The sequence below is a fragment of the Homarus americanus genome, unplaced genomic scaffold (genome assembly GCF_018991925.1).
Source record: "Homarus americanus isolate GMGI-L3 unplaced genomic scaffold, GMGI_Hamer_2.0 scaffold26351, whole genome shotgun sequence".
Taxonomy (NCBI): Eukaryota; Metazoa; Arthropoda; class Malacostraca; order Decapoda; family Nephropidae; genus Homarus; species Homarus americanus.
This window is the reverse complement of record NW_024724368.1, coordinates 195214-220828: the sequence shown is the minus strand read 5'-3', so window position 1 is coordinate 220828 and position 25615 is coordinate 195214. Positions and strand designations below refer to the sequence as shown.

General features: G+C 35.6%; 2 protein-coding genes across 12 annotated transcripts in view; one reads left to right on the top strand and one right to left on the bottom strand.

The window, feature by feature from the left end:
* Nucleotides 1-19834, bottom strand: part of LOC121864107 (peptide deformylase, mitochondrial-like) — a 31424-nt gene extending 11590 nt beyond the window's left edge. The window contains exons 1-2 of one of the 8 annotated variants that reach the window (XM_042363013.1): nt 19806-19834; nt 16288-16473 (exon numbers count right to left, since the gene is read on the bottom strand). In XM_042363013.1, the coding sequence (XP_042218947.1) occupies nt 16288-16446 (159 nt within the window). In that variant the 5' untranslated portion in view covers nt 16447-16473; nt 19806-19834. Of the gene's footprint in view, nt 1-16287; nt 16474-17809; nt 17834-19154; nt 19280-19300; nt 19430-19485; nt 19511-19667; nt 19734-19805 lie in introns of those variants that run through there. The other 7 variants (XM_042363015.1, XM_042363016.1, XM_042363011.1 and 4 more) reach the window with 7 other exon arrangements.
* Nucleotides 19310-25615, top strand: part of LOC121864106 (general transcription factor 3C polypeptide 3-like) — a 45848-nt gene continuing 39542 nt past the window's right edge. The window contains exons 1-5 of one of the 4 annotated variants that reach the window (XM_042363006.1): nt 19310-19444; nt 20970-21089; nt 22119-22256; nt 22509-22619; nt 24604-24780. In XM_042363006.1, the coding sequence (XP_042218940.1) occupies nt 19310-19444; nt 20970-21089; nt 22119-22256; nt 22509-22619; nt 24604-24780 (681 nt within the window). Of the gene's footprint in view, nt 19445-19523; nt 19628-19716; nt 19757-19828; nt 19884-20969; nt 21090-22118; nt 22257-22508; nt 22620-24603; nt 24781-25615 lie in introns of those variants that run through there. The other 3 variants (XM_042363010.1, XM_042363008.1, XM_042363007.1) reach the window with 3 other exon arrangements.

Here is a 25615-nt window from a genome sequence, read left to right as displayed (position 1 = left end):
CTTCCGAAAGGTTATTCATTTCCTGAAAAGTAGATTATTCATTTTTGGGAGTAGATTATCGACTTTTTGGGAAGTATATTTCGACTTTTGGGGAAATATTATAATTTTCAAGTAGATTATCATAGAAAACGGGAAATTTGTATTACAGAAAATGGAAATATCTACTTTCTGGAAAGCCCATTCTCGAAAGTAGATTATCTACTTTTGTGATTATCACCTTTTATGTCTTTTTAGAAAATGGGAAATATCTACTTCTGGGAAATTTGTCATCTAATAGAAATGGGAAATATCTACTTTCCGGGAAAGTTCGTTATATACTTTCCGAAAGTATTATCTACTTTTGGGAAAGTGATAATCTACTTTTCGAAAGTAGATAACCAACTTTCCCGAAAGTATATTTCATTTTCTGTGATACAAATTTCCCGTTTTCTGTGATAAGTAGATGACCAACTTTCCCAGAAAGTAGATATTTCCCATTTACAAATTTCCCGTTTTCTATGATAATCTACTTCAGAAAATAAGTAATATTTCCTGTCGATAATCTATTTCAAAAGTCGCTAATCTACTTTCCCTAAAGTAGATAATCACTTTTCGGGAAAGTAGATAACCTAACTTTCCCGGAAAGTAGATATTTCCCATTTTCTATGATAAATTTCCGTTTTCTGTGATAAGTAGATGACCAACTTTCCAGAAAGTAGATATTTTCCCATTTTCGTAATACAAAATTTCGTTTCTATGATAACTCTTCAGAAAATTGTAATATTTTCCCAAAGTCGATAATCTACTTCCCGTCGATAATCTACTTTCCCAGTAGATAACGGAAAGTAGATAACCAACTTTCCCGGAAAGTAGATATTTCCATTTTCTATGATACAAATTTCGTTTTCTGTGATAAGTAGATGACCAACTTTCCCAGAAAGTAGATATAAATTCTCCTGTTTCTATGATAATCTACTTCAGAAAATTAGGTAATATTTCAAAAGTCGATAATCTACTTCCCAAAATGTCATCTACTTTCTCAAAAGTAGATAATCTACTTTTCGAAGTAGATAACCAACTTTCCGGAAAGTAGATATTTCCCATTTTCTATGATACAAATTTCGTTTTCTGTGATAAGTAGATGACCAACTTTCCCAGAAAGTAGATATTTCCCATTTTCTGTAATACAAATTTCCGTTTTATGATAATCTACTTCAGAAATAGGTAATATTTCCCCAAAGTCGATAATCTACTTCCCCAAAAAGGCTATATTCATTTTCTTAAATAGATAACATTTTTCGGTAGATAATAACTTTCCGAGTAGATATTTCCCATTTTCTATGATAAAATTTCCCGTTTCTGTGATAAGTAGATGACCAACTTTCCCAGAAAGTAGATATTTCCATTTTCTGTAATAAAAATTTCCGTTTCTATGATAATCTACTTCAGAAAATTAGGTAATATTCTAAAAGTCGATAATCTACTTCAAAAAGTCGATAATCTACTTCTAAAGTAGATAATCTACTTGAAAGTAGATAACCAACTTTCCGAAAGTAGATATTTCCCATTTTCTATGATACATATTTCCTTGTTTTCTGATAAGTAGATGACCAACTTTTCCAGAAAGTAGATATTTCCCATTTTCTGTACAAATTTCCCGTTTCTATGATAATCTACTTCAGAAAATTAAGTAATATTTCCCAAAAGTCGATAATCTACTTCCAAAAAGTCGATAATCTATTTCCTCAAAAAGTAGATAATCTACTTTTTGGAAAGTAGATAAACCAATTTCCGGAAAGTAGATATTTCCATTTTCTATGATACAAATTTCCCGTTTTCTGTGATAAGTAGATGACCAACTTCCCAGAAAGTAGATATTTCCCATTTTCTGTAATACAAATTTCCGTTTCTATGATAATCTACTTCAGAAAATTAAGTAATATTTCAAAGTCGATAATCTACTTCCCAAAAGTCGATAATCTACTTCCCCAAAAGTAGATAATTTACTTTTCGAAAGTAGATAACCAACTTTCCGGAAAGTAGATATTTCCCATTTTCTGTAATACAAATTTCCTCGTTTTCTATGATAATCTACTTCAGAGAATTAGGTAATATTTCAAAAGTCGATAATCTACTTCAAAAGTCGATAATCTACTTTCCCAAAAGTAGATAATCTACTTTTCGGGAAAAGTAGTAAACCAACTTCCGGTAAGTAGATATTTCCATTTTCTATGATACAAAGTTCTTGTTTTCTGTGATAAGTAGATGACCAACTTTCCCAGAAAAGTAGATATTTCCCATTTTCTGTAATACAAATTTCCCGTTTTCTATGATAATCTACTTCAGAAAATTAGGTATTATTTCAAAAGTCGATAATCTACTTCCTCAAAAGTCGATAATCTACTTTCCAAGTAGATATATACATTTTCGAGAGATAACCAACCTTTCCGGAAAGTAGATATTTCATTTTCTGTAAACAAATTTCCCGTTTCTATGATAATCTACTTAGAAAATTAGGTAATATTTCCCAAAAGTCGACAATCTACTTTCCAAAATCGATAATCTACTTTCCCAAACAGTAGATAATTCACTTTTTGGGAAAGTAGATAACCAACTTTCCCGGAAAGTAGATATTTCCCATTTTCTATGATACAATTTCCGGTTTTCTGTGATAGTAGATGACCAACTTTCCCAGAAAGTAGATATTTCCCATTTTCTGTAATACAAATTTCCTGCTTTCTATGATAATCTACTTCAGAAAATTAGGTAATATTTCAAAAGTCGATAACCTATTTCCCAAACAGCAATCTACTTCCCAAAAGTAGATAATCTACTTTTCGAAAGTAGATGACCAACTTTCCAGAAAGAAGATATTTCATTTTCTGGAAAAAATTTCCTGTTTTCAATGATAATCTACTTCAGAAAATAAGGTAATATTTCCCCAAAAGTCGATAATCTACTTCAAAAACAGAATCACTTTCCAAAAAGTAGATAATCTATTTTCGAAAGTAGATAACCAACTTTCAAAGTAGATATTTCCCATTTTCTATGATACAAAGTTTCCGTTTTCTGTGATAAGTAGATGACCAACTTTCCCAGAAAGTAAATATTTCCATTTTCTGTAATACAAATTTCTGTTTTATGATAATCTACTTCAGAAAATTAGGTAATATTTCCCCAAAAGTCGATAATCTACTTCCAAAATCGATTACTTTCAAAGTAGATAATTTATTCTGGAAAGTAGATAATCAACTTCTCCCGGAAAGTAGATATTTCATTTTCTGTAATACAAATTTCCCGTTTTCTATGATAATCTACTTCAGAAAATTAGGTAATATTTCCTCAAAAGTCGATAATTCATTTCAAAAGTCGATAATTTATTTCCCAAAAAGTCGATAATCTACTTCCCAAAATGATAATCTACTTTCCAAAAGTAGATAATTCACTTTTTCGGGAAAGTAGATAACCAACTTTCGGAAAGTAGATATTTCCATTTTCTATGATACAAATTTCCCGTTTTCGTGATAAGTAGATGACCAACTTTCCCAGAAAGTAGATATGGATAACCTTCCTAAAAGATATTTCCCATTTTCTATGATACAAAGTTCCCGTTTCTGTGATAAGTAGAGTTTAATCAACTTTCCCAGGAGTAGCAGATACTCATTGTAATATACAAATTTCCTGTTTTTATGATACAATCTACTTCAGAGAATTAGTAATATTTCCCAAAGTCGATAATCTATCAAAAATGATAATTCACTTTCCCAAAAGTGATATTCACTTTTTGAAAATAGCTAAACCAACTTTCCTGAAAGTGATATTCTACTTTTTATGATAAATTTTTCTGCAGATATTTCCATTTTGTATAATTTCATGATGATAATTCACTTGTAGTACAAGGTAATATTTCAAAAGTCGATAATCATCGTTAATCTACTTCTTTCCAGAGACTTACAAGTAGATAACTTCCATGGAAAGTAGCTTCTATTTCTATGATACAAAGTTCTTGCCGTGATACAAGTAGATGACCAACTTCCCAGGAGGTAGATATTTCATTTTCAGTAAAATAATAAATTTCCGTTTTCTATGATAATCTACTTCAGAAAATTAGGTAATATTTCCTTATGTTTATAATCTTCAAAATGATAACGCCTTCCTTAAAAAAGATAATCCATTTCTTTTGAAAAGTAGATAACCAACTTTCCTATGATATATTTCCATTTTATATGATATAATTTCCTGTTTTCAGATAAGTAGATGACCAACTTTCCTGGTAGCAGAGATATTTCCCATTTTCTGTAATACAAATTTCCGTTTTCATGATAATCTACTACTTCAGAAAATAATGATTTCCCTCAAAAGTCGATAATCTACTTCCTCTGAAAGTCATGCAATTCATTTCCAGATAATCATTTTTCGGGAAAGTAGATAAACTAACTTTCCCAGAGTGGAGTATCGTATATTTTCGGCAGATACAAAGTTCTTTCTGCAGGCAGATGACCAAACTTTCCCAGAGAGTAGATATTCATTTTCTGTAATACAAATTTCTGTTTTCATGATAACTTCAGAAAATTAGTAATATTTCCCCAAAGTCGATATAAATTACTTCAAAAGTCGATAATCTACTTTCTCAGTAGATAATTCACTTTTCGGGAAAGTAGATAACCAACTTTCCGAAAGTGATATTTCCATTTACATACAAATTTCCCTGCTTAAAGATAAGTAGATGACCAACTTTCCCAGAAAGCAGATATTTCCATTTTCTGTACACAAATTTCCGTTTTCTATGATAATTCACTTCAGAAAATTAGTATTATTTCCCAAGTTTATAATTATCAAAAGTTTTAATCTACTTTCTGTAAGTAGATACACCACTTTTTGGGAAAGTAGATAACCAACTTTTCCGCGAAAGTAGATATTTCCATTTTCTATGATATAAATTTCCCTGTTTTCGGTGATAAGTAGATGTTTAATCAACTTGCAGAAAGTAGATATTTCCCATTTTCGCACACAAATTTCGTTTTCTATGACATCTAATTCAGAGAATTAGGTAATATTTCGTAAGTCGATAATTCATTTCAAAGTCGATAATTCTCCTGGGGTAGGAGACTTACTGAAAGTAGAAAAATCAACTTTCCCGGAAAGTAGATATTTCCCATTTTCAAGATAAAATTTCCGTTTTCTGTGATAAGGATATCAACTCTTCCAGAAGTAGATATTTCATTGTAATACAATTTCCTGTTTTTCTATGATAATCATTAAAAACAAGGTAATATTTCAAAAGTCGATAATCTACTTCCGGAGAATTGCTTTCCAAAAAGAGATAATCTACTTTTTCGAAAGTAGATAACCAACTTTTCCTGGAAAGTAGATATTTCATTTTCTATGATACAAATTTCCCGGTTTCTGTGATCGTAGATGACCAACTTTCCCAGAAAGCAGATATTTCATTTTCTGTAATACAAATTGTTTCTTATGATAATCTATCAGAAAAATTGGGTAATATTTCAAAAGTCGATAATCACTTTCCTAAGTAGATAATCTACTTTTCGGGAAAGTAGATAACCAACTTTCCGGAAAGTAGATATTTCCCATTTTCTATGATACAAATTTCCCGTTTCTGTGATAAGTAGATGACCAACTTTCCCAGAAAGTAGATATTTCCCATTTTCTGTAATACAAATTTCCGTTTTCTATGATAATCTACTTTAGAAAATTAGGTAATATTTCCCAAAATCGATAATCTACTTCCCAAAGTCGCTAATCTACTTTCCCAAAAGTAGATAATCTACTTTTCGGGAAAGTAGATAACCAACTTCCCGAAAGTAGATATTTCCCATTTTCTGTAATACAAATTTCCGTTTTCTATGATAATCTACCAGAAAATTAGGTAATATTTCCTCAAAAGTCGATAATTCACTTCAAAAGTCGCTAATCTACTTTCCCAAGTAGATAATCTACTTTTCGGGAAAGTAGATAACCAACTTTCCGAGTAGATATTTCCCATTTTCTATGATACAAAGTTCCGTTTTTGTGATAAGTAGATATCCAACTTTCCCAGAAAGTAGATATTTCCCATTTTCTGTAATACAAATTTCCCGTTTTCTATGATAATCTATTTCAGAAATATATATATATATATATATATATATATATATATATATATATATATATATATATATATATATATATATATATATATATATATATATATATATATATATATATATATATATATATATATATATATATATATGTGTTTCATTTTACCAACAAATTTGGTCTATAATTATGGGGTAAAGAATGAAGGAACAACCAGTGCAATTTATTTATTAAAGTTCCAGGGAATTTGCAATAAATCATATATGATCCTTTACAAAGTACAGAACCTATACTGTATATAAAGTTGTCCAATATATATGAAAATCTTTTCAGGCACATATCTCCATTAATACAGTAAATGTCTAAGGCACATATTTCCATTAATATAGAAAATGTCTAGTTCCAAGTTTAATCAAATAAACCTTTGCTTTCTAATAATTCAAAACATTTACTTTGTTATAATAATCTAACCTAAAGCGTGCTGAAATAACTATACATTTTATGTAAGGATAAAAAGTCTTTGTGTCCATCCTATTCCTCATCTTCTTTACTCAATGGTGTTAGCACCATATTACTGACCAAGCTTCTCCTGAGCATGATGCTGAGGACAACACATCCTCCTGTTGACCTTCAGCCATAAGTTCTTCAATCTCATCCACACTGTACAGGGAAAAATTAAAATTAGCTGCTTCTATAGTATACCTCAACATCAATCCACTTTTCCATGACATGAAGGTGCAGGGTTGAAGTGGAGGGTGTTGACATGTAGAGGATGGGTGGGAGGTGGAGGGGCGTGGAGGTGGAGGGGCGGAGGTGGAGGGGCGGGATGTGGAGGGGCGTGGATGTTGTGGGGGTGGAGGGCAAGGAACATAGACCAAGATAAAGGTGGCAGCAACAAGATTTGCTCTCCACTACTGATCAGCCTAACAACATTCCATATATGCAAACTCTGAAAAAATTCTGAGGATGCCATTCAACATATACAGAAAGTTGCCTCCATATCTCAATATATGATCATCAGTGAATCCTGTATAGTAATTTTCAGTTAAAAGCACAATCCGTTCAGCAGGTTTGCTCGTTAACCAGCTCGTTAACCGAAACCATTGTTTCCAATATGGGTTTTGATGATGGTTCCAGCTACGAAGAATTGCCTAAATTCAACAAAAAATTTTGAGAATTGCCACTTACCTTGAAATTATTGTATGTAGAAGGCTCCTGGGCGATGATGTGATGTGAATTTGAGTGGGAGGTGGAGGGAGGAGAAGGGAGAAAGGAAGTGGAAGTGTGGAGAAGCATTTTACTGCTTCTTGGAAAGATGAAGTCACCTTCCATGAAAATGTCAAGACCTCTGGACTGACAGATTCTCCCCTGCATGAACATCCTCTCTCCTTCTTGAAGTGGAAGAGCTGAGGCTAGCATCATCCTCTCTCCTTCTTGATGGAAGGCAGAGGGATAGCATCTTGTTCTCACCTTTTACAGAAAAAGAAAGTGTCAATTGTGGTCTGTGGGGCATCTCTCTTCCTCACCATTAACTTATGTTTCAAGGAGACCATTGAGTCCTCAACATGACTCAAAGTTAGTTCAGTTTTTTCCACATCTGGGTGCTTTGAAGCCAATTCCCTGAACTTCTCCCAGTGGTAAATCACATCTTTCAACTCTTTAGTTGACATATGGTCATCACTTTCAATTTCCTCCTCACCACTGTCAGCATCTAACATCTCATCCAGTTGCTTCAAGTCATCAGGAGTAAGTTCCTCCTCATGAGACATCACAAGCTCTTCGACATCATCCTCTTCCACTTCAAGGCCCAATGACTGACCAATGGACACAATCTCCTGGTCCAACTCTGTTTCTTCCTCAAATCCCTCAAAATCATGGACTACTGATGGCCACAGTGCTTTCCATGAAGAATTGAGGGATCTAGTGGAGACTTCTTGCCATGATGACAATCAATTTTACAGCCTCCAGGATGTTGAATTGTGTCTTCCAGAACTGTTTCAGTGTTAGTTCAGGATCATTGGAAGTTGCCTGATGACACCTCCTAAACATTTTCTTCATGTACAACTTCTTGAAGTTGCTGATCACATTCTGGTCCATTGGCTGTATGATTGATGTAGTGTTGGGAGGCAAAAACAACACTTTCACAAAGTCAAATTGATACTCCAAAGTTCTGGCAAGTTCAGGGTCATGACCAGGAGCATTATCCATGAGAAGAGCCTTTAAAGGGAGTTTATTGGTGGTTAGGTAGCTCTTGACAGAAGGGCAAAACACATCAACAGCCCATTCATTAAAGAGCTGTCTTATCACCCATGCCTTACGGTTGAACTTCCAATAAACTCCAAGCTTTGTTCTTACCACTTTCTGTTGCCTGAACACCCTGGGGTTTTCAGAGTGGTAGACAAGCATAGGCTTCAGTCGGAAATCCCCTGAAGCATTGGCACCAAGCAATAGAGTGAGACGGTCTTTCATGGGTTTATGCCCCGGTAAAGAGACTTCATCTCTGGTGATGAATGTTCTTTTGGGCATCTTTTTCCAGAACAGCCCAGTTTCATCCACACTGAACACTTGCTGTGAAAGATAATTTTCTTCTTCCATCAGTTCTTTAAATTCCACTAAAAACTTTGCTGCCTCTTATCAGCACTAGCAGCTTCACCATGCCTAACAACACTGAAAATGTCACTTCTTTTCTTAAATTTTTCGAACCAGCCTTTGCTGGCCCGAAAATCTTAAAATTCTGTGCCTGAAGAACCAGGTTGATCTGTCTTTAAATGTTCGTAAATCTCCCTGGCTCTTTCACAAATGAATTCAGTAGAAACTGAATCACCTTTCATCTATTTTTCCCTAATCCAGATGAGAAGTAACCTCTCAGTTTCTGCAATTAGGGATCTATTTTAAACACTGGTAGATTTGTCTCTCACTTTCACTTCTTTAAATTTGTCTTTCTGTGCAAGAATTGTAGACAGTTGATGTCGACAGCCATATTCTTTGCATAGCGCATTTGTTTTAATGCCTTGTTCATGTTTTTTTTATAATTTCCTGTTTGGTTTGGATTGAAATCGCTTTTCTTGATCTCTTAGGCCCCATGCTGGATTCAAACAATGTCAACACGTGTTTTTTAAAGTTAAACTTGTTGTAAATAAAGAACATTTTCTTTAAACAACACTGCACTGCGCTATATATTGTCAATATGTAAAATAAATTTCAAAATGACCAATAATTTGCTTGGAAACAGAAAAAAAGCATTTAGTTGAAGAGAGTCTCAAGCAAGATGTTACCTCCACTGAAAACAGAGAGAGACTAACGCTTGTTTGCTGTGTTAAGAGGCTGGATGGCGAGCATAAAACTAGTGACTTTACCTTCAATTGTGTTCAATATTTGTTAAAATGACTAAAAAATTTAATATTAAACTTTTAAAATTATTGAACAGTATAAACTTCTTGATATTTACTAAAATAGTAAGGAATTTAAGCCCTAGAACCGATTACTGTATTGGCGGACTAATGCTACAGCTGGTTGACCGCCAAGCGCAAGCGAAAACATGTTGAGGTCAGCTCGTAAGAAACTCGTTAACCGAGGGATTGCTCGTTAACCGAAGTTAAGAATCTTATGGGAGGTAACTCGTTAACCAAAATCTCGTTAACCAAAACGCTCGTTAACCGAGGGATCACTGTATACCCACATATGATATAAAATATAACTCAATTACAAATTAGGACTTAGGAGCCAATGAAGTAAACTATCCTGAAATGAGTGGTAAAGCCTCCACTTGCCAAGTCAATCATATATTTAATTATTATTAAATTTATATTGCAAATGAAACAGCTGTAACTTACGTTCGTGGAATAGTACCCTGTGCAAGGTCTTCCATGCCATCGGCAGTCACAACAGTATCATCCTCAATCCGGACTCCACCAAATCCACGGAAGCGGGCTATTGCCTCGGGAACCAGAAACTGCGCCTGAGCTGGATTAGCCAATGCTTGATCCAAAAGCTGTTGATTAAAAAATAAATAAAAATATTGATGAACTCTACAATGATGAGAAAAATATAAGAAAATTACAGTACACTAAATGTAACCCAGTACAGTATTTTCATTAAATGTACAGCCTGGCTACTCCATTAATCTAGCTGTTTGTAATGTTTTACTCTAACATTTTTATTAACAATTCCTTTCAGGTTTTCATGTCCTTGAGATCAAATACCAATCCTCAACTTTTCTGAAAATAATTGTGGAATAAGCCCTCATTATATCACTGCCATAAGAATCATGATTTGCCATTTTTCTTCCATGGTAATTATGGACCTTAACTTTATCTCATGGGAGGTCATTTACATTATCTTGCCCTGTGGTAAGACAATACAGCTTTGAATGCCCTCTTACTAAGTTCTGGATGTGGCTAACTCTGGACCTCATTTTGAATTTTAATTATACAGTATTTATAATTTACTAATGAATTTTATAACCGATATTCAATTTAATAGAAATACAGTCGACCCTCGTTAAAACGGACTAATTGGGGGGGAAGGGTGTCCGTTTTAGCCGATTGTCCGAATTAACCGATTTAGGTTAGGTTAGGAAATATAGTACCGTATATACACTGAACGCTGAACATGATACACAGTAACAAAAATACAGGAAATACTGTAAACATCATATAACTAGCTATATAAAACATTACAATATGTAAAAATAAAAAGTTAATACTGTAAATTGTTAATTTCATTTACCTTTGGTAGATGACAGATGAGCTTGATGTGGTGGAGGTGGGGGGTAGAGGTGATAACTTGTTATTCGGAGTCAGTAGAGCTATGATGCTCCAATGGTCCTCGTCCCCCACTCGTAGAAGGCTGAGGTGACTGAGGATGGCCTGAGTCAGCAGCAGGAGGGTCATCAATATCGTCAGCAGGCTCAAAAGCTGCAGCAGGGTTGGGACGAACTGGCTTGAAGAATGAGTCTAGTTTCAGTTGTTTACCTTGATGATGCTGCCTCTGGATAATGAGTTCCCTAAAGGCTCTAAAATGTTGATAGTAATGCGGAACATCATCAGTTTCTGTTGACAATTCAATGTACGAAAAGACATTATCAGTGGATTCTCGTATAGCAGATAGTTTAGGTTTCTTGGGCAATGGTTCGTAATCTTCCTCATCTTCACTATCTCTGCTGTCACCAACGAGAACTTCATCCGCTATTTCTTCTTCTGTTAAGACTTGGTATCCAGTCACCCTCTGTGTCTTCTAGCAGTTTCTGATGTCGTCTTCTGTGACATCATATTCGCCCGCCCTCTGAAGGATAACAATGAAAGTCCCTTGCCTCGAATCCTTCGAAATCATATTCTACCTCCACATTGTACAGAAGTTTTTTCCAAGCATTGGCTAGAGTAGTAGTCTTCAGTGCCTTCCATGAAGCTGCTAAGTTGAATATTGCAGACTTGAGGTTGTAGTTCTTGACGTTATTAACAGTTCTTTGTCCTCGTGTGTCTTCCGTAAGATCTTCCTCTTCTTCTATAACTGCAACAACTTCGTCCAGATATCTTCGTTGGCATATTCTCTTGCAGGCTACAATTACACCCTGATCCTTTGGCTGGATCAGGGAGGTAACATTGGGTGGCAAGAACATGCATCTTATTTTACCATCATTACTGACAAGCTTGTCAGCACCTGGGTGAGCAGGTGCATTGTCCAAAATTAGTAGTGCCTTCACCTCAGCAGCAGGAAGTTTGAGGACATCATCTTGATATTTTCGCACTGCAGGAATGAAATGCAAGAAAAACCAATCATTAAAGAATTGCATGTTGAACCACAATTTCTTGGAGTGGTAATAATGCACTGGTAGATGGTGCATCATGTCTTTCAAAATTCGCAGGCATGCTGACCTCCCCACCACCACTAACTTTAAACGGTGCATACCGTCTGCGTTCGCGCAACACAATGCCGAAAATCGTTCCTTACTTACTTTACGACCAGGTGAGGAGGCTTCATTCTTGAAAGCTTGGGTATTCCGGGGTAGGGACCGCCAAAACAACCCAGTTTCATCCCCATTATAGACTTGGGAAATCAGGAGCCCTTCACTCTTAATTAAGTCATTTAGCCTCTCCCTGAATGGTTCGATGTCCTCGGTGGGTGCACTACCAGCTTCACCATGGGTAATTTTATTACACATTCCATGGCGATTTCTAAATTGTCATAACCACCCGTCACTAGCTTCGAAATTCTCAATGCCCATATGACTTGCTAGTTTAGCAGCAGCAGCTTGAATTTCTACACCACTAACGACATTACCACAGGATCATTGCTGCACAAACCACTTCGTCACTACCTCCTCAAGATTTGTATCTTTCGCCACTCTCATAAGCTTCCTTGCACCAACAGATGATGATTTAGAAGTTGCATCAACATTGTATTTCAAAGAAAATGCAATGAGTTTGTCCTTAGCCTTGCGTATGTCCGAAACTGTTTGCTTTTTAACACCATACTCGTCACAAACTCTAGCCACCGAAGCACCAGCCTCTAACTTCCTTATAAGTTCCAGTTTCTGGTTCACAGAAAGGGTCACATACTTCCTCTTCGGCGTATTACTCCCCCTTGAAGACATGATGTAAAATACAAGGCTGAAAGATGCCTAATCACTGAAATATCAACAAAAATTGCAGGGCAACACAACACTGATACTCGAATATGGCGCTAGGTCAACAATGACAGGCGTGACTCACGCGCACAAGACCGCGGCGTGACCCATCTATCGGACAATCCCAGAACCAGAAATTTGATACGGACAGTCCCTCGCTTAGTTCAGATTTCGTCCGATTTATCCGATATCCGGATTAAAGGGGTCCGAATTAACGAGGGTCGACTGTAATATAAATTCTTGTACCAGAATAAATAATTGCTTCCTACTATAAGTGCACACCGAGCCAACTTAATAACTTCATATCGTAATTGATATTTATCTTTCGATGTTCTCCTTACAGTGAAACAAAGTTTATTATGTGTTCCAGGCACAATTGTGTATTATTGTCCATTTCAATTTAGACTTAGGTTTGCTGGGGAAAATTTTAACATGTCCAGGGCTGATTCACTAGCAGCTTAAAGTGGCCACTGAGTGCCAGTAAGTTTTCGCAAGGTGGAAATAGCCCCCGTTGTCTCTACTATATACCCTGTCATGAAACACAGAGCTGCCAGACATGCAGCACTTCAAGCATCACAAGTGAGAGTGAAGCTGCGAAGATGTATTAACAATTACTTTTGTTCGTGACCGTGCACACCGGAGAGAAATGATGTTTAGGGTTCCTTTGGACCCTCTACAAATTGATGACCACTTACTGTTACATTGGCATATACTCTGGCTAAATACATCTGTTTTCAGTTTTTTTGCAAGTGGTAGTTTCCATAGTGTAGCTGATGACGTTACAAGCTTAAGGCAATGAACTGTGTCAAGAAATATAAAGTGCATTTGCTCCAAAATACTGCAATAGTAATATTAATAATAATATTATAATTATTACAGTATTATTATTATTAACAAAAATCTCATTGGAGAAATTCAGTCTCTGACATGGGTAACGTGTGATTGGCTAATACAGTGATCCCTCGGTTAATGAGATTTCGGTTAACGAGTTACCTCCCATAAGATTCTTAACTTCGGTTAACGAGCAATCCCTCGGTTAACGGGTTTCTTACGAGCCGACCTCAACATGTCTTCGCTTGCATTTGACGGTCCACCAGCTGTAGTATTAGTCCGCCAATACAGTAATCGGTTCTAGGGCTTAAATTCCTTACTATTTTAGTAAATATCAAGAAGTTTATACTGTTCAATAATTTTAAAAGTTTAATATTAATTTTCTAGTCATTTTAACAATTATTGAACGTAATTGAAGGTAACGAAACTAGTTTTATGCGCACCATCCAGCCTGTCAACACACCAAACAGGCGCCAGTCTCTCTGTCTTTTCAGTGGAGGTAACATCTTGCTTGAGATTCTCCTCAACTAAACGTTTTTTTTCTGTGTTTGCAAGCAAATTATTGGTCATTTAGAAATTTATTTTACATATTGACAATATATAATGCAGTGCAGTGTTGATTTAAAGAAAATAATCTTGAATTACACCAAGAGAACTAAAATTTTATGGGTGAAATGGCACCATGGGGTGACTTCTCTTCCACCCCAATGCCTTCTCTTCTCCCTTCTCCTACACCTCCATTCTAATTCTGATCATCATCATCATCCAGGAGCCTTCTACATACACACCTCAAAGTAAGTGTACTTTTCTACCTTTTTTTGTTGAATTTAGGCAATTTTCGGTGAGCTGGAACCAATTACCCAAAAACCCATTGAAACAATGGTTTCGGTTAACCGAGGGACCACTGTGCAGGTTGACAACCCTTTATCCGAAATTCTGAAAACCGAAAAGCTCTGAAAACCAAAAGTTTTTTTTTTTTATGGGTATTAGCTCACCCGGGCACAGGTCACTGACCCACATCAGGGCCTGGGGGGCGAAAATGTAATAGTAATAATAATTATAATAATAATAATAATAATAATAATGATAATAATAATAATAATTATTCATAGTAAATAACATTTTTAATAGAAAATACACAAAATTAAAATAAGAATGATAACAATAATAATAATAATAAAATAATAAAAATAAAATTAATAATAATAATAATAATAATAATAATAATAATAACAATAATACTGTAATAATAAAATAATAATAAGAAAGAAATACAAGAATAAAAAAAGATCAAAAGTGAGAAACATGACCTAGACCTATTATTATAATCATTATTATATTTTAGCACCCCAGGCCGCAATGTGGGTCAGTGACCTGTGTCCGGGTGGTCTGACCCCCTGTAAAAAAAAAAAACATTCTGAAATCCGAAAAATTCCGAAAACCGAAATGCACCTGGCCCCAAGGATTTCGGATAAGGGATTGTCAACCTGTATTAGAAATGAAGGATTAAGTCTGATAACCCATTTTATGATCAGAGGTGAGTAGATGCTCTATGTATATGGAATGTTAGCACAATATGTCAAATGATCTTCATTACATCCTCCACAGCAACCTCAGTCCTTAAAAAGGGAGGGTCTGAAAAGCCTTAAAACTGGGAACTAGTAAGTCATGATCATCTCGCCAGACTATTCTCACGATCCACTTACTGTACATCTGAGGACAACCCAAAAGAGAAGGGTGGGATATGAGTTATACAAAGGGTTTGGTTATACAGGTAATGGATTCTGGAACAATTCACCAATTTAAAACTTATCTGTCTAGAATGACTTGTAAATTCAGAGACTAGCAAAGATATAAGGAGATGAAATAAAACTTTTGCTGTAAGGCTATGCACCTCATTGACTTGCCAACTGTGTAGTGATAGCTGAACTTCCCTGTGCTACTCGGCTCTCTGGTGTTGCCCAAGCCACCTAGAGAAATAGCAACAGTTCAAAGACCAGACAGTCTCATGAAGGAGGGGCACAAGGCTTGCCAGCAAAGAATTCCTTGCAAGGCTCAGCAAAAGTCAGTGTCAGGTGGTTAAGGACAATATTATACCAGCCCTCATGTTTTAAGAAATTCCACACCCAGAGTGGAAACCTCTAAGGAAAAAAATATCAGGTTCATATATTTCTGTCTTGAATGCCAGCATGTACAGTCTCTCCTCGACTTACGAAATATTCGACTTACGACAACCTGGACATACGACGGCAATGGTCGTATAAAATATTTTTGACATTACATATTTTAGAGTCCCGACGTTAGTGATCGCGCTGTGTACTGACAAAATTTTTGTTTGTAATTCCGTTTAAAATGGCTGGGAAGCGTAAAAGTGAGAGTTCTCGTGGTGCTGAGAAGAAAAAGAGACCCATTTTAGAATTTCTATTTATTATTTTCGCCTTTTCAACTTACGACCTGGTGAGGTCCAGATGTGTTGGAACAACTATGGTAAGGTTTTGAGAGAGAGAGAGAATAGATCTTGCATAAGCTAAAGTAAGAGGAGAACTACTGAATTGATTCAATGTTAAAATCTGCATCAAGAATGGCATGCATCCCCAAAATCAAGTTATATCTTAGCAGATACAATGGTTAAGAGGATCTTCATTCTAAATACAGGTAAGATAGTAATACAAAAGGATAAAAATGAGAGGTACTGTATATAAACATAAATTAATAAATTACCAGAAAGAACACTCATTCTCATATCTCACCTGTTGGATTTCTGGAGTGTTAACAAGCTCATGTGATACAGGTTTGGCTTGTGACCTTAAAACTGGATCTCCTGCTTGGCAGATATGAAGAAATGGAGGCTTTAGAGGAGTTGGAAAGAAAAAACTACGATAGGCAGCTGCAAAACGCTTGAAGGCCATTATTACCGAGCTTTATACTGTACACATCTGAAATAAAAGAAGTACAGTACAATATGCTACAATTTAATCTACAGTCTACAAAGAACCTGTAGACTGTATTGTTTTGCACAAATGCAATTCTGGAACTGAGGTACTGTACTGCATTTACCCTATATTAGTGTGACACATATCATATACAGTTTGGTGTGAATTTAAATTGATTTGGAACACTTTTATAGAAATACTCAAGTGTTTCCCCAGAATGGATAAAAATTGTTCAGTGGTTAATTTCAACTGAATTCAAACACAGTTTTATGAAGAGTACAGTACATACAATTAACAAGGTGGTGACTACTGGGTGTTATGTATAAATTAAACCAAATCTAACCTAACAAGGTAGAGTTGGGTTATGGCAGTTATGATTAGGAAATAAGTGAAATGATTCGTTTAAACTGGGTGCTGAGATAAAAGTTGGAAAACGAGAATTTTCAGAACTACAAATAAACAAATTCTCTTATTTCCTAAGTCGAATTAACCCTAACCTTATCCTGTTTGGTTCCCTTTATATAAAACACCTGTAGAATACTGTACAGCCTTAACTCCTTATCGATCACATAGCTAAAGGTAATAGTTAAGGACACCCACAGTTAAACTACCCAATTACCTATGGAGAATACTTAATTTGTCCTCTTTGCCACAAAAAGTCAAATGACTGAAGTACATTAGTTGGGGGCACAGTAATAGAACACCCATACTGTATATCTGCATTGTCTACAGTATATATAAGTTGATCTGTTAACTTGCCTTGTGTGTTTACGTACTGAACCAATAAAGAGAGGGATATTATTTTACTTTAGGACATAGCGCGCCTGAAAGTTATAAACTTCGAAAACATTTAGATCTCCCAATTCTGAGCATTTTGAACCCCATATACACCAGGCGGAAATCGATAATAGCGACACAATTGAATTTAATTGATTTTACGTAGTTTTCAGTCTTTGTCTGTAAGGAGGTGTTATCAGCACATTACGCATGCGCAATATTGACCGACATCATTCAGTCGTGACCAATGCTGTATCGATATCATCAAGCGAATTTTTTTTCGACCAATCACCTTTGATTTTTTTCAAAGGAAGCATCCTGGGTTCGATTTTAATTTCACTGACCAGTCTCACAATGGCTATGGTGGAGGTTGGTTGTCATTTGTGTTCCTACGATTATTTTAAGTTTATTGCTGAGTGTTATGAGAAAGACGATCATTCTATCTAATTCTTAAGTATCCCTGGTTCTTCCACATCTAACTAAGGTATTGTACTTTCGGACATGGTGCACCCCAAAAGTTTTAAACTTCTGAAACATTTAGGTTAGTTTAAACTAGGCCTACCTGGGGTTCGGGGGAGGAGCCCCCTTGCTAGGGTTTTTTTACGGGTATTAGCCCACCCGACACAGGTCACCGACTCACATCATCAGGGCCGGGGGCAAAAACGTAATAACAACAACAACAACAACAACAACAACAATAACAATAATAATAATAATAATAATAATAATAATAATATAATAATAATTCAAATTAAGTAAAATTTATAATAAAAAAAAATAATAATAATAATTATAATAATAATAATAAGGAACCATACAGAAAAAAAAAGATCATTAGTGAGAAACGATATATGTATGTTGTGTTGTCAATAGTAAGAGAAACAATTGAGACCCTGCAATTGTGTGTAAATGAGACAGAAAGTCAGATCAGCAACCTGGGACTTGGTCACAATTTTTGCAATGCCATATGGCAGCAGGGTCTACCATTAGACAACACATTATGCTTCCAATATCTTCCCAGGCGGTAGTACCTCCCTGTTTGGTAGCTGCCTACTACCTTTAAGGTAAGGTAAGGTTAGGTAAGGTTAGAGGACTCATTTTCGTTCTCTCCCCTACCCAAAAACCCCGATTTCCCAGGCTCTCCCCCATTATTATTGGAGGGGAAGGGGACGAAAACGAGCAATTTCCGCCCAAAATGGTCAGATTCGTTTAAAACACACCAAAATGCACTGGAAAAACATATTGGTCAACCCCTAGGGACTGATGTCCAAAAGTAAAAATTTACCAAGAGATGTACAGTCTCTCTTCGACTTACGACGGGTTCCGTCCCGACGACCAGGTCGTAAGTCGAATATGTTGTAAGTCGAGGAGAGACTGTATAAGGCGATTGTACTGAATACCAAGAAATATCTCTTGCTATATATAATAGATGAATCTAAAGCAAGAGAAAGAAGAGATTCTATATTACCGGTGCCATGTGACAAACCTTCCATGGGCAAAACCTTCCGGGGTAAATGCTTAGTTTTGGGTATTAAATTTAATTATTTTGTAATGTTATGTTAGGGCAGGTTAGGTCAGGATTCCTTGGGTTTGATTCGTTCATTTTTTGTGTTCTTGCCCCACAATTTCCATCGACTTCAAAGCACTGCCCTCTTTGTGCTTTCATTGTCTTTGGTAGTGAGTATGTTTCATATCATCCTTATACTGTAGTCAGTTTGCCCAAGATATAATGGGAAATTCATTCAAAACCTTCCGTTAACTATTTATAAATATTTTCAACTCTCACAAATCAATGATACATCTTAGACGTCGATAATGAACATCAGTAATTGGTGAGCCCGGAAGGTTTATCACACTGGAAGGTTTGTCCATGACACAGGTACTAAACCTCAGAAAGTAGTACATACTGCAGTAGTGATCTGCCACCTTTGGGTAGTTCAAGAGCAATGCAATACTTGTTGAATTCTATCAGATAAACTTTCAGTACTCCTGTAGACATACTATAAGACACCAAGCGTTAACCAAAGCAAAGCACCGCCCTGGAAATAAGCACCTGACAGCAATGTGGGTTATCCTTGGTCCAGTTGCCTGCCCTGTCTCGGCCCACAGTAAACTGTTCACCCCCACGGACATTGTTTACAAAACTTTACAAACATGTTTACCATTGGCAAACCCGTACAGACACTCAACAACTCAAGTAACTATTGAACATATATTATTATTATAAATATTATTAACGTTATTATCATTATGGTCATTATTATCATCTTATGAGGGTGCGCGTGTCTGAGCTCATCACGTCAGCTGGTACAGCAGACCAAACACTGCCTCACTATAAACAAATTATCAATAAAATCATATTTGAAGAAGAATTCGTCAGGTAATGATAAAAATAATAACAATAATAAAAAAATACGAACATGAAAAAAACTCGAGTGACAAACGACATGCAGGAGGTAGAGTGTGTGTTGTGTTGTAAGGCAAGAGAAACAACTGAGACCCTGCAATGGTGTGTAAATGAGGCAGACAGACAGATCACCAACCTGGCTGGAACTTACTCGCAATTTTTGTGATGCCATATAGCAGCAGGGTCTACCATTAGACAATACATTATGCTTCCAATATCTTCCCAGACGGTAGTACCTCCCTGTTTGATAAGCTGGAACCTACTAGGTGTTTGGTGTTGTAGTATTTTACCCAACATTTACCCTCGACTTCAAAGCCCTGCCCACTTTAAACATGTATATATAATACTGTTAGTAATTTTATCCATTAAAATACTCGAAAAATATACATTTACGACGTAAATGCCATAGAAATATAGTGTCTTAGAATATTCTAAACTATGTGAAAACCCTATTTTTTAGGGAAAAGTCGAAACCTGGCTACTATCATAAATTGACCCCAAATTTATGATAGTTTGTCCCCCAGCCCCCCTAACAATACCAACAAGTTTGACTGCACAAAGTGGGCAGGACTCTGAAGTAGAGGGAAATTGTGGGGGTAAAATAACAAAAAAACTAACCAAACCTGACCTGACCTGACCTGACCTGATCTGACCTAACAACCATGGAACTTTGTATAGTTGTTTAGGTAAAGGGTGGAGTCCACTTGCACCAGGACTACCATATAGAATTGTACCAAATTTTCAGATGATGTTTCAATGATACAGAGTAAGGTTGACTATATGACAAAAGCCCCCTGGGACAAATAATAACAATAACTTTTTAATTAATTAGTTTTATTCTTTATTGTTTACAGATTGTGAACACTTGTCTGACATGTAAAATATTATATTTATTATATCATAAGACTGCAATACCTAACCTAACTTAATCTAACCCATCCCAACCTAGCCTAACCTATTTAGTACTGTGACTGAGGGGGTTATGCTCATGAGGTTTTTGTAACAAATAGCAGATAACACACACTGACAACGGCAGATTTTTCAGAAGAGCATTTACAGTAAATAATTAATTTCTTCAGGTAGAAAGCACATAAGAGACATCATATTAGTGACATATGATCAGTGTAGTTCCAACATAATATATGATGAAAGCAGCATCATTAGATATAAATCAGTCATACATAAAACCCTGAAGTACTGTAGATGCCAAGGAACATACAGATGATTAAATTTCTAGCTGTAACTACCTATTAACTTTACTTTTAGAGGCTACATCAAACTAATTGTCTCTATACCTATTTTATTGTACTTTTAGATGAATTCCAGTGTAAGAATATCAGAGGTGGGGCGAACAGATCACTTGGAGGTGGAGATGATTGATGATGATGATAGCCATGAACTTCAGTCTGGTCAACATTTTACTGAATTACTTACTGTGAGTTTGTATTGGATATTTTGATACATTGCACTGATCCCAGGAAATCTGTAAACTGTTCTACTATCCTTTCTCCTAAGCTCATCTGCATACAGTATTATCTTTTATGTATGGTATTATTTGTCCGTTAATAAGATAAGCATAGATGCCCCTTGTATAGCCGTGTAGTGTAAAATATCCATTTCTTTCATATTTCACAATTTTATCAAGGTAGTTTTCAGTGAAACAACTACAAACATATACAGTATATGGGAGTATTTTCCATTTATCTACTGTGCAGTAGTGTACTGTAAACCATGACATGAGGTACTGTACTGCTCTTTTGTGTTGATGTCTTCCTTGTCATAGCCCTTATTTTTATTTTTTTAAGGATTATGTGAAGAGTTAAGTATACTGTACCAGACAAATTATAGGCATTCCAGTGACTTTGGAATAAAACAACAACAAAGGAAATTGCTGCCTTTCATGTAGACCCTTTGAGTACTATAATAACAGCCTTCAGCTCAGATGTAATTAGTGTTTCAAAAGATTTAGAAAACCTAAAACAAAACTGTACTAACAGGTACATATATCTACAGTATCTCAATCTAGCTATATAAATATAGTACAGTACAGTACTGTACATATACCCGATAGGTACAGATATTAACAGGGCTGCCGAGAGCAACCAGTGGCTCTGGGGCAGGGATTGTTACCCAAGCCTCAGCCTTTTCAGTTTTTTGTTTTTCATAAAATTTTTACTACTGTATGTTCAAAACTTTACTACAGGTACTTCAGACATGTCGAATAATGACTTAAGTTAAAAAAGCAAAAGTTTTAGTAAGTGATGTTCGTTAATATTTTCAATTTTTATCTCATGTAGGGAGGCCTAGGCATTGTGAGTCAAGTCTCAGTATCTTTCCCTTCTTGGTAGGCCTTACCTACTGTATATGTATACATGGTACATACAATGCTGTATACATTATCATACTAAATGACTGGAAATATTTTTTTCTAATTGCAACTTATTCTGTGGAATTATATTTACAGATGGATTCTAACATGAGAATGACTGAATTAGGTGCAACAGATCATGTAGAGGTGGAGATGATTGAGGCTGAACCTGTTGATGATGATGACAATGAAGATGAGGAGGGACACCAAAATGAATATACTGATCTTCTCTCTGTAAGTTACAGTGGAGAACCCCTCACACATAGTATACCTGTAATTCTGTATTTAAGACAAAGGAGAAGTGCCCACCATACCTGAAGCAATATGTTTTTTAAGGAATACTGTACACTTACCGTGTCGCCTACCGTAAATATTATATCTTATTATCTTATGTAATCAATATACTACATGGGTGCTTGTTTGTGTCTGAATCATATTAATATGTAATACCACACACTGACCCCATTTTTTGTGATCGTTTTACAGATGGAGCCACTAAATACTGAGATATCAGAAATTATAGAAGGCAATGAAAGATGTGTAGGGGCCTATTCATCTGCCAGCTCAGAGGAGAGAGAGGTTCTAGGATTGCCATATGTACGTTTGTCTTGGAAATACTGTAGTTACTGTATCTCTTTGATTCTGTCTTTCTCTCGCTCATTTATTATTTTTAAATTAATATATTGTATGGTAGTTTCAATGAGTAAAGTACAGCCCAATCTTTTGGCCTAAAAACAATAAGTGCTAAGTAATTATCATTGCAAAACAAAATAGATTTTTCCAACAGTTATTAGGACTTAGTAGGTACAGGGTAATTACCAAAATTTCAACTTTTTGACCACATTGCTTTAATGAGTTCGTCCATGACCACTCATAGTTTACTGTGATTATATGTACAGATGCATGTTATGCATAGTAGAAGTCAATCAAGTTACTGAAGTGACATGACTGCAATACTGTATGTGATACAGGGGGTCCTCTTTATCTGTGGTTAATTGGAACCGGAAAAACGCCTTTGATAATAAATTCACCTAAAGTGGGGAATTAATCCTATAAGACATGACATTGTACACGACACTAAAAAAATTATTTTATATCTTTTAACAATTATTTACCTTAGAAACATTTGTTAAACATTTGATAAAACATTATTTTAAGAAATTATTAGATTTTATAAGTTATCTAACGTCCTTAAAGTTCATTGGGGTCAGTGTGTTGAGGCAACGTAGGTTGTGCCAGCAATGAGACAAAATACTTATTTAAATGTTTTAAAAATAAATAATTTCAACATAATAAAATATTGTTATTTTCTTAGCTACAAAGGGAGAGATGTTTGGCTTGATTGGATTGATAGAGGTGGGTGTTGGGGGATGGAGGATTAGTCGGAGGATGAAAACGAAACAGGACTAGGTGGATTGTCCACTCCCATTCTTCTTTTGCCCAATCACTTCTAATTTTACATCTATACTATAGCTAGTGTGCTTCCTTTTGAGTGCTCCACCACCCTTTTTGGGTTGGGAACTCATGGCTACAAAAATTATAAAATAATTCACCGCAACATGCACGAAAAGACACAACAAAGACAGGATTAAACACAACACAGCACTGGACTGGAAGAAAAACTGAGAGGGAGACTGCTACAGGGACAGTGACCAGGACGTGTGTGTGTGCATGACTCCAGGAAGATGAAATTTCGATCGCTTCAGCTAAAATTCCGTAGATTTTATTGGGAGTTTTGAATCCATAGAATTTATCGTGAGTTTTCAGAGTTTTTCTGTGGAATCCACTTAAATGCAGGAACTTTTTATGTGGATGGTCACAAAACGTTGTCCACTTAACTGCAAAACCGCGAATAGTGAATACTCTTATATCGAGGACCTCCTGTACACAAATACACGATACACCATCAAGTTCTACTACATCTGGTTATAGAGCTTTTAATGTACAGTACTTTATTACACTGTAACTAATCTCTTCTTAATACTGCTTTTTACCACTACTACTATTACTACTGTACTACTTTGACTTGTGTCCTCACTTCAAAGTTCGTAAATGAAATGTGTTGACAACTTAAAGCAGCTAGCACACTCAGATGGCTGTAATTTCATTTGTAAAGGACAGTAGATTTATGCTCTCATCACTTTGGCTGCCATCTTTAAGAAACTCACTAGTGTATATCAGTGAAGTAGAATGTATGCAACCAAATTCACAGATGTCAGACAGAAAGATTACAAAAATGATCAAAATAGGGAGGAAGGGGAATGTGTTACTTTGCAGGTCGAAGTGTTGTTACTTATAAATCACTGTTACGGGTGTCAAGGGTAAACAGATGGTAGGAACATCAACATACCCACATATGTCACTCATTTAGTGTTCCAATTTGTGCTTATCTTTCCTTGTTATTGTTGCTATCCTGACACTTTTTTGGTCAGCTGTATTTTTTATCAATGTCAAAATGTTAGGCTTTTCTGTTTAGTAAGAATTGTTGGTTATATTTTATTGAACAATGTTATTTCCATTATCATGTTACCTACACTATAGTGTTACCTATACTATAATGTTACCTACACTATCACTTCAGTCCATTCCAACAATTGAGGCAGAAGAAGTTGGGGAAGAGAATTTCTTGCAGATGACTGTGAGTGAAGCAGCGGAAGAGACTGAAGAAGATGACGATTCAATTACAGAACCTGTCGATAGGAAGAACCATGAAGAACTGATCAAACGCCTCATGACTGATGGAATGTCTTTCTCAGAGGTATGGTAAATTGTGACATGTTTTTATGCCTCATTAGTCATTATAATAAAGTGTTGATCAGTGATGTAGCTAGTCAAGACCACTAAGTCCAGTACCAAGACCGAGAGCGAGCATAGATGTTGATGTGTCTGGAGGAATGATGAATTAATAGTTTAGGCTCATAGGAAAAGAGAATCTACAGACATGTCAAAATAAATCATTTAAACTACACTGTATACCATAAATTTTTTAAGAAGGGTAAATAATTATGACTGAAGTTGTTTAACAGTAGAATTATAATATTGGGCAAGAAATACAGTATTCATACAGTATAACCTCATTAGTGCCAATTTGGCTATTACGAACTTTGTCTAATTTGAAAAAATTTCTAGTTTGAACTTATCTCTATTTTGAACCACTCATCTAAGTTTGATTTATATCATCCTGATTCAAACTCAACTGAATTCACGCCATGGGGCCGCCACTCATAGGAATTCAGTTGTTTTAATGTTACAGTGTACAGTACAGTAAAAGCTACTTTTTAGGGGTAAAGCTAGGGATCTGAACAGAGGCTTCACAGCCAGTGTCCTATGATTAGTTTTCGTCATGTTTTACCCCACAGTTGTCCTCGTCCTTCATACCCTGCCCACTACAGGCAATTTGTGATTGTAGATAGAGAAAAACTAAAAACAAGTTCTTATAATTAAAATAAAAAGTTGTCGTGTTTTCTTTATTACTTACTATCATCCAAAGAACATGTGGAAAAAATGAATGAAATTGAACAACTTCTGGTGTTAGCCCTCTGCTTCAGTATTACTATGGAGGATTATTGTAGAATATTTTATTACTAGGAATA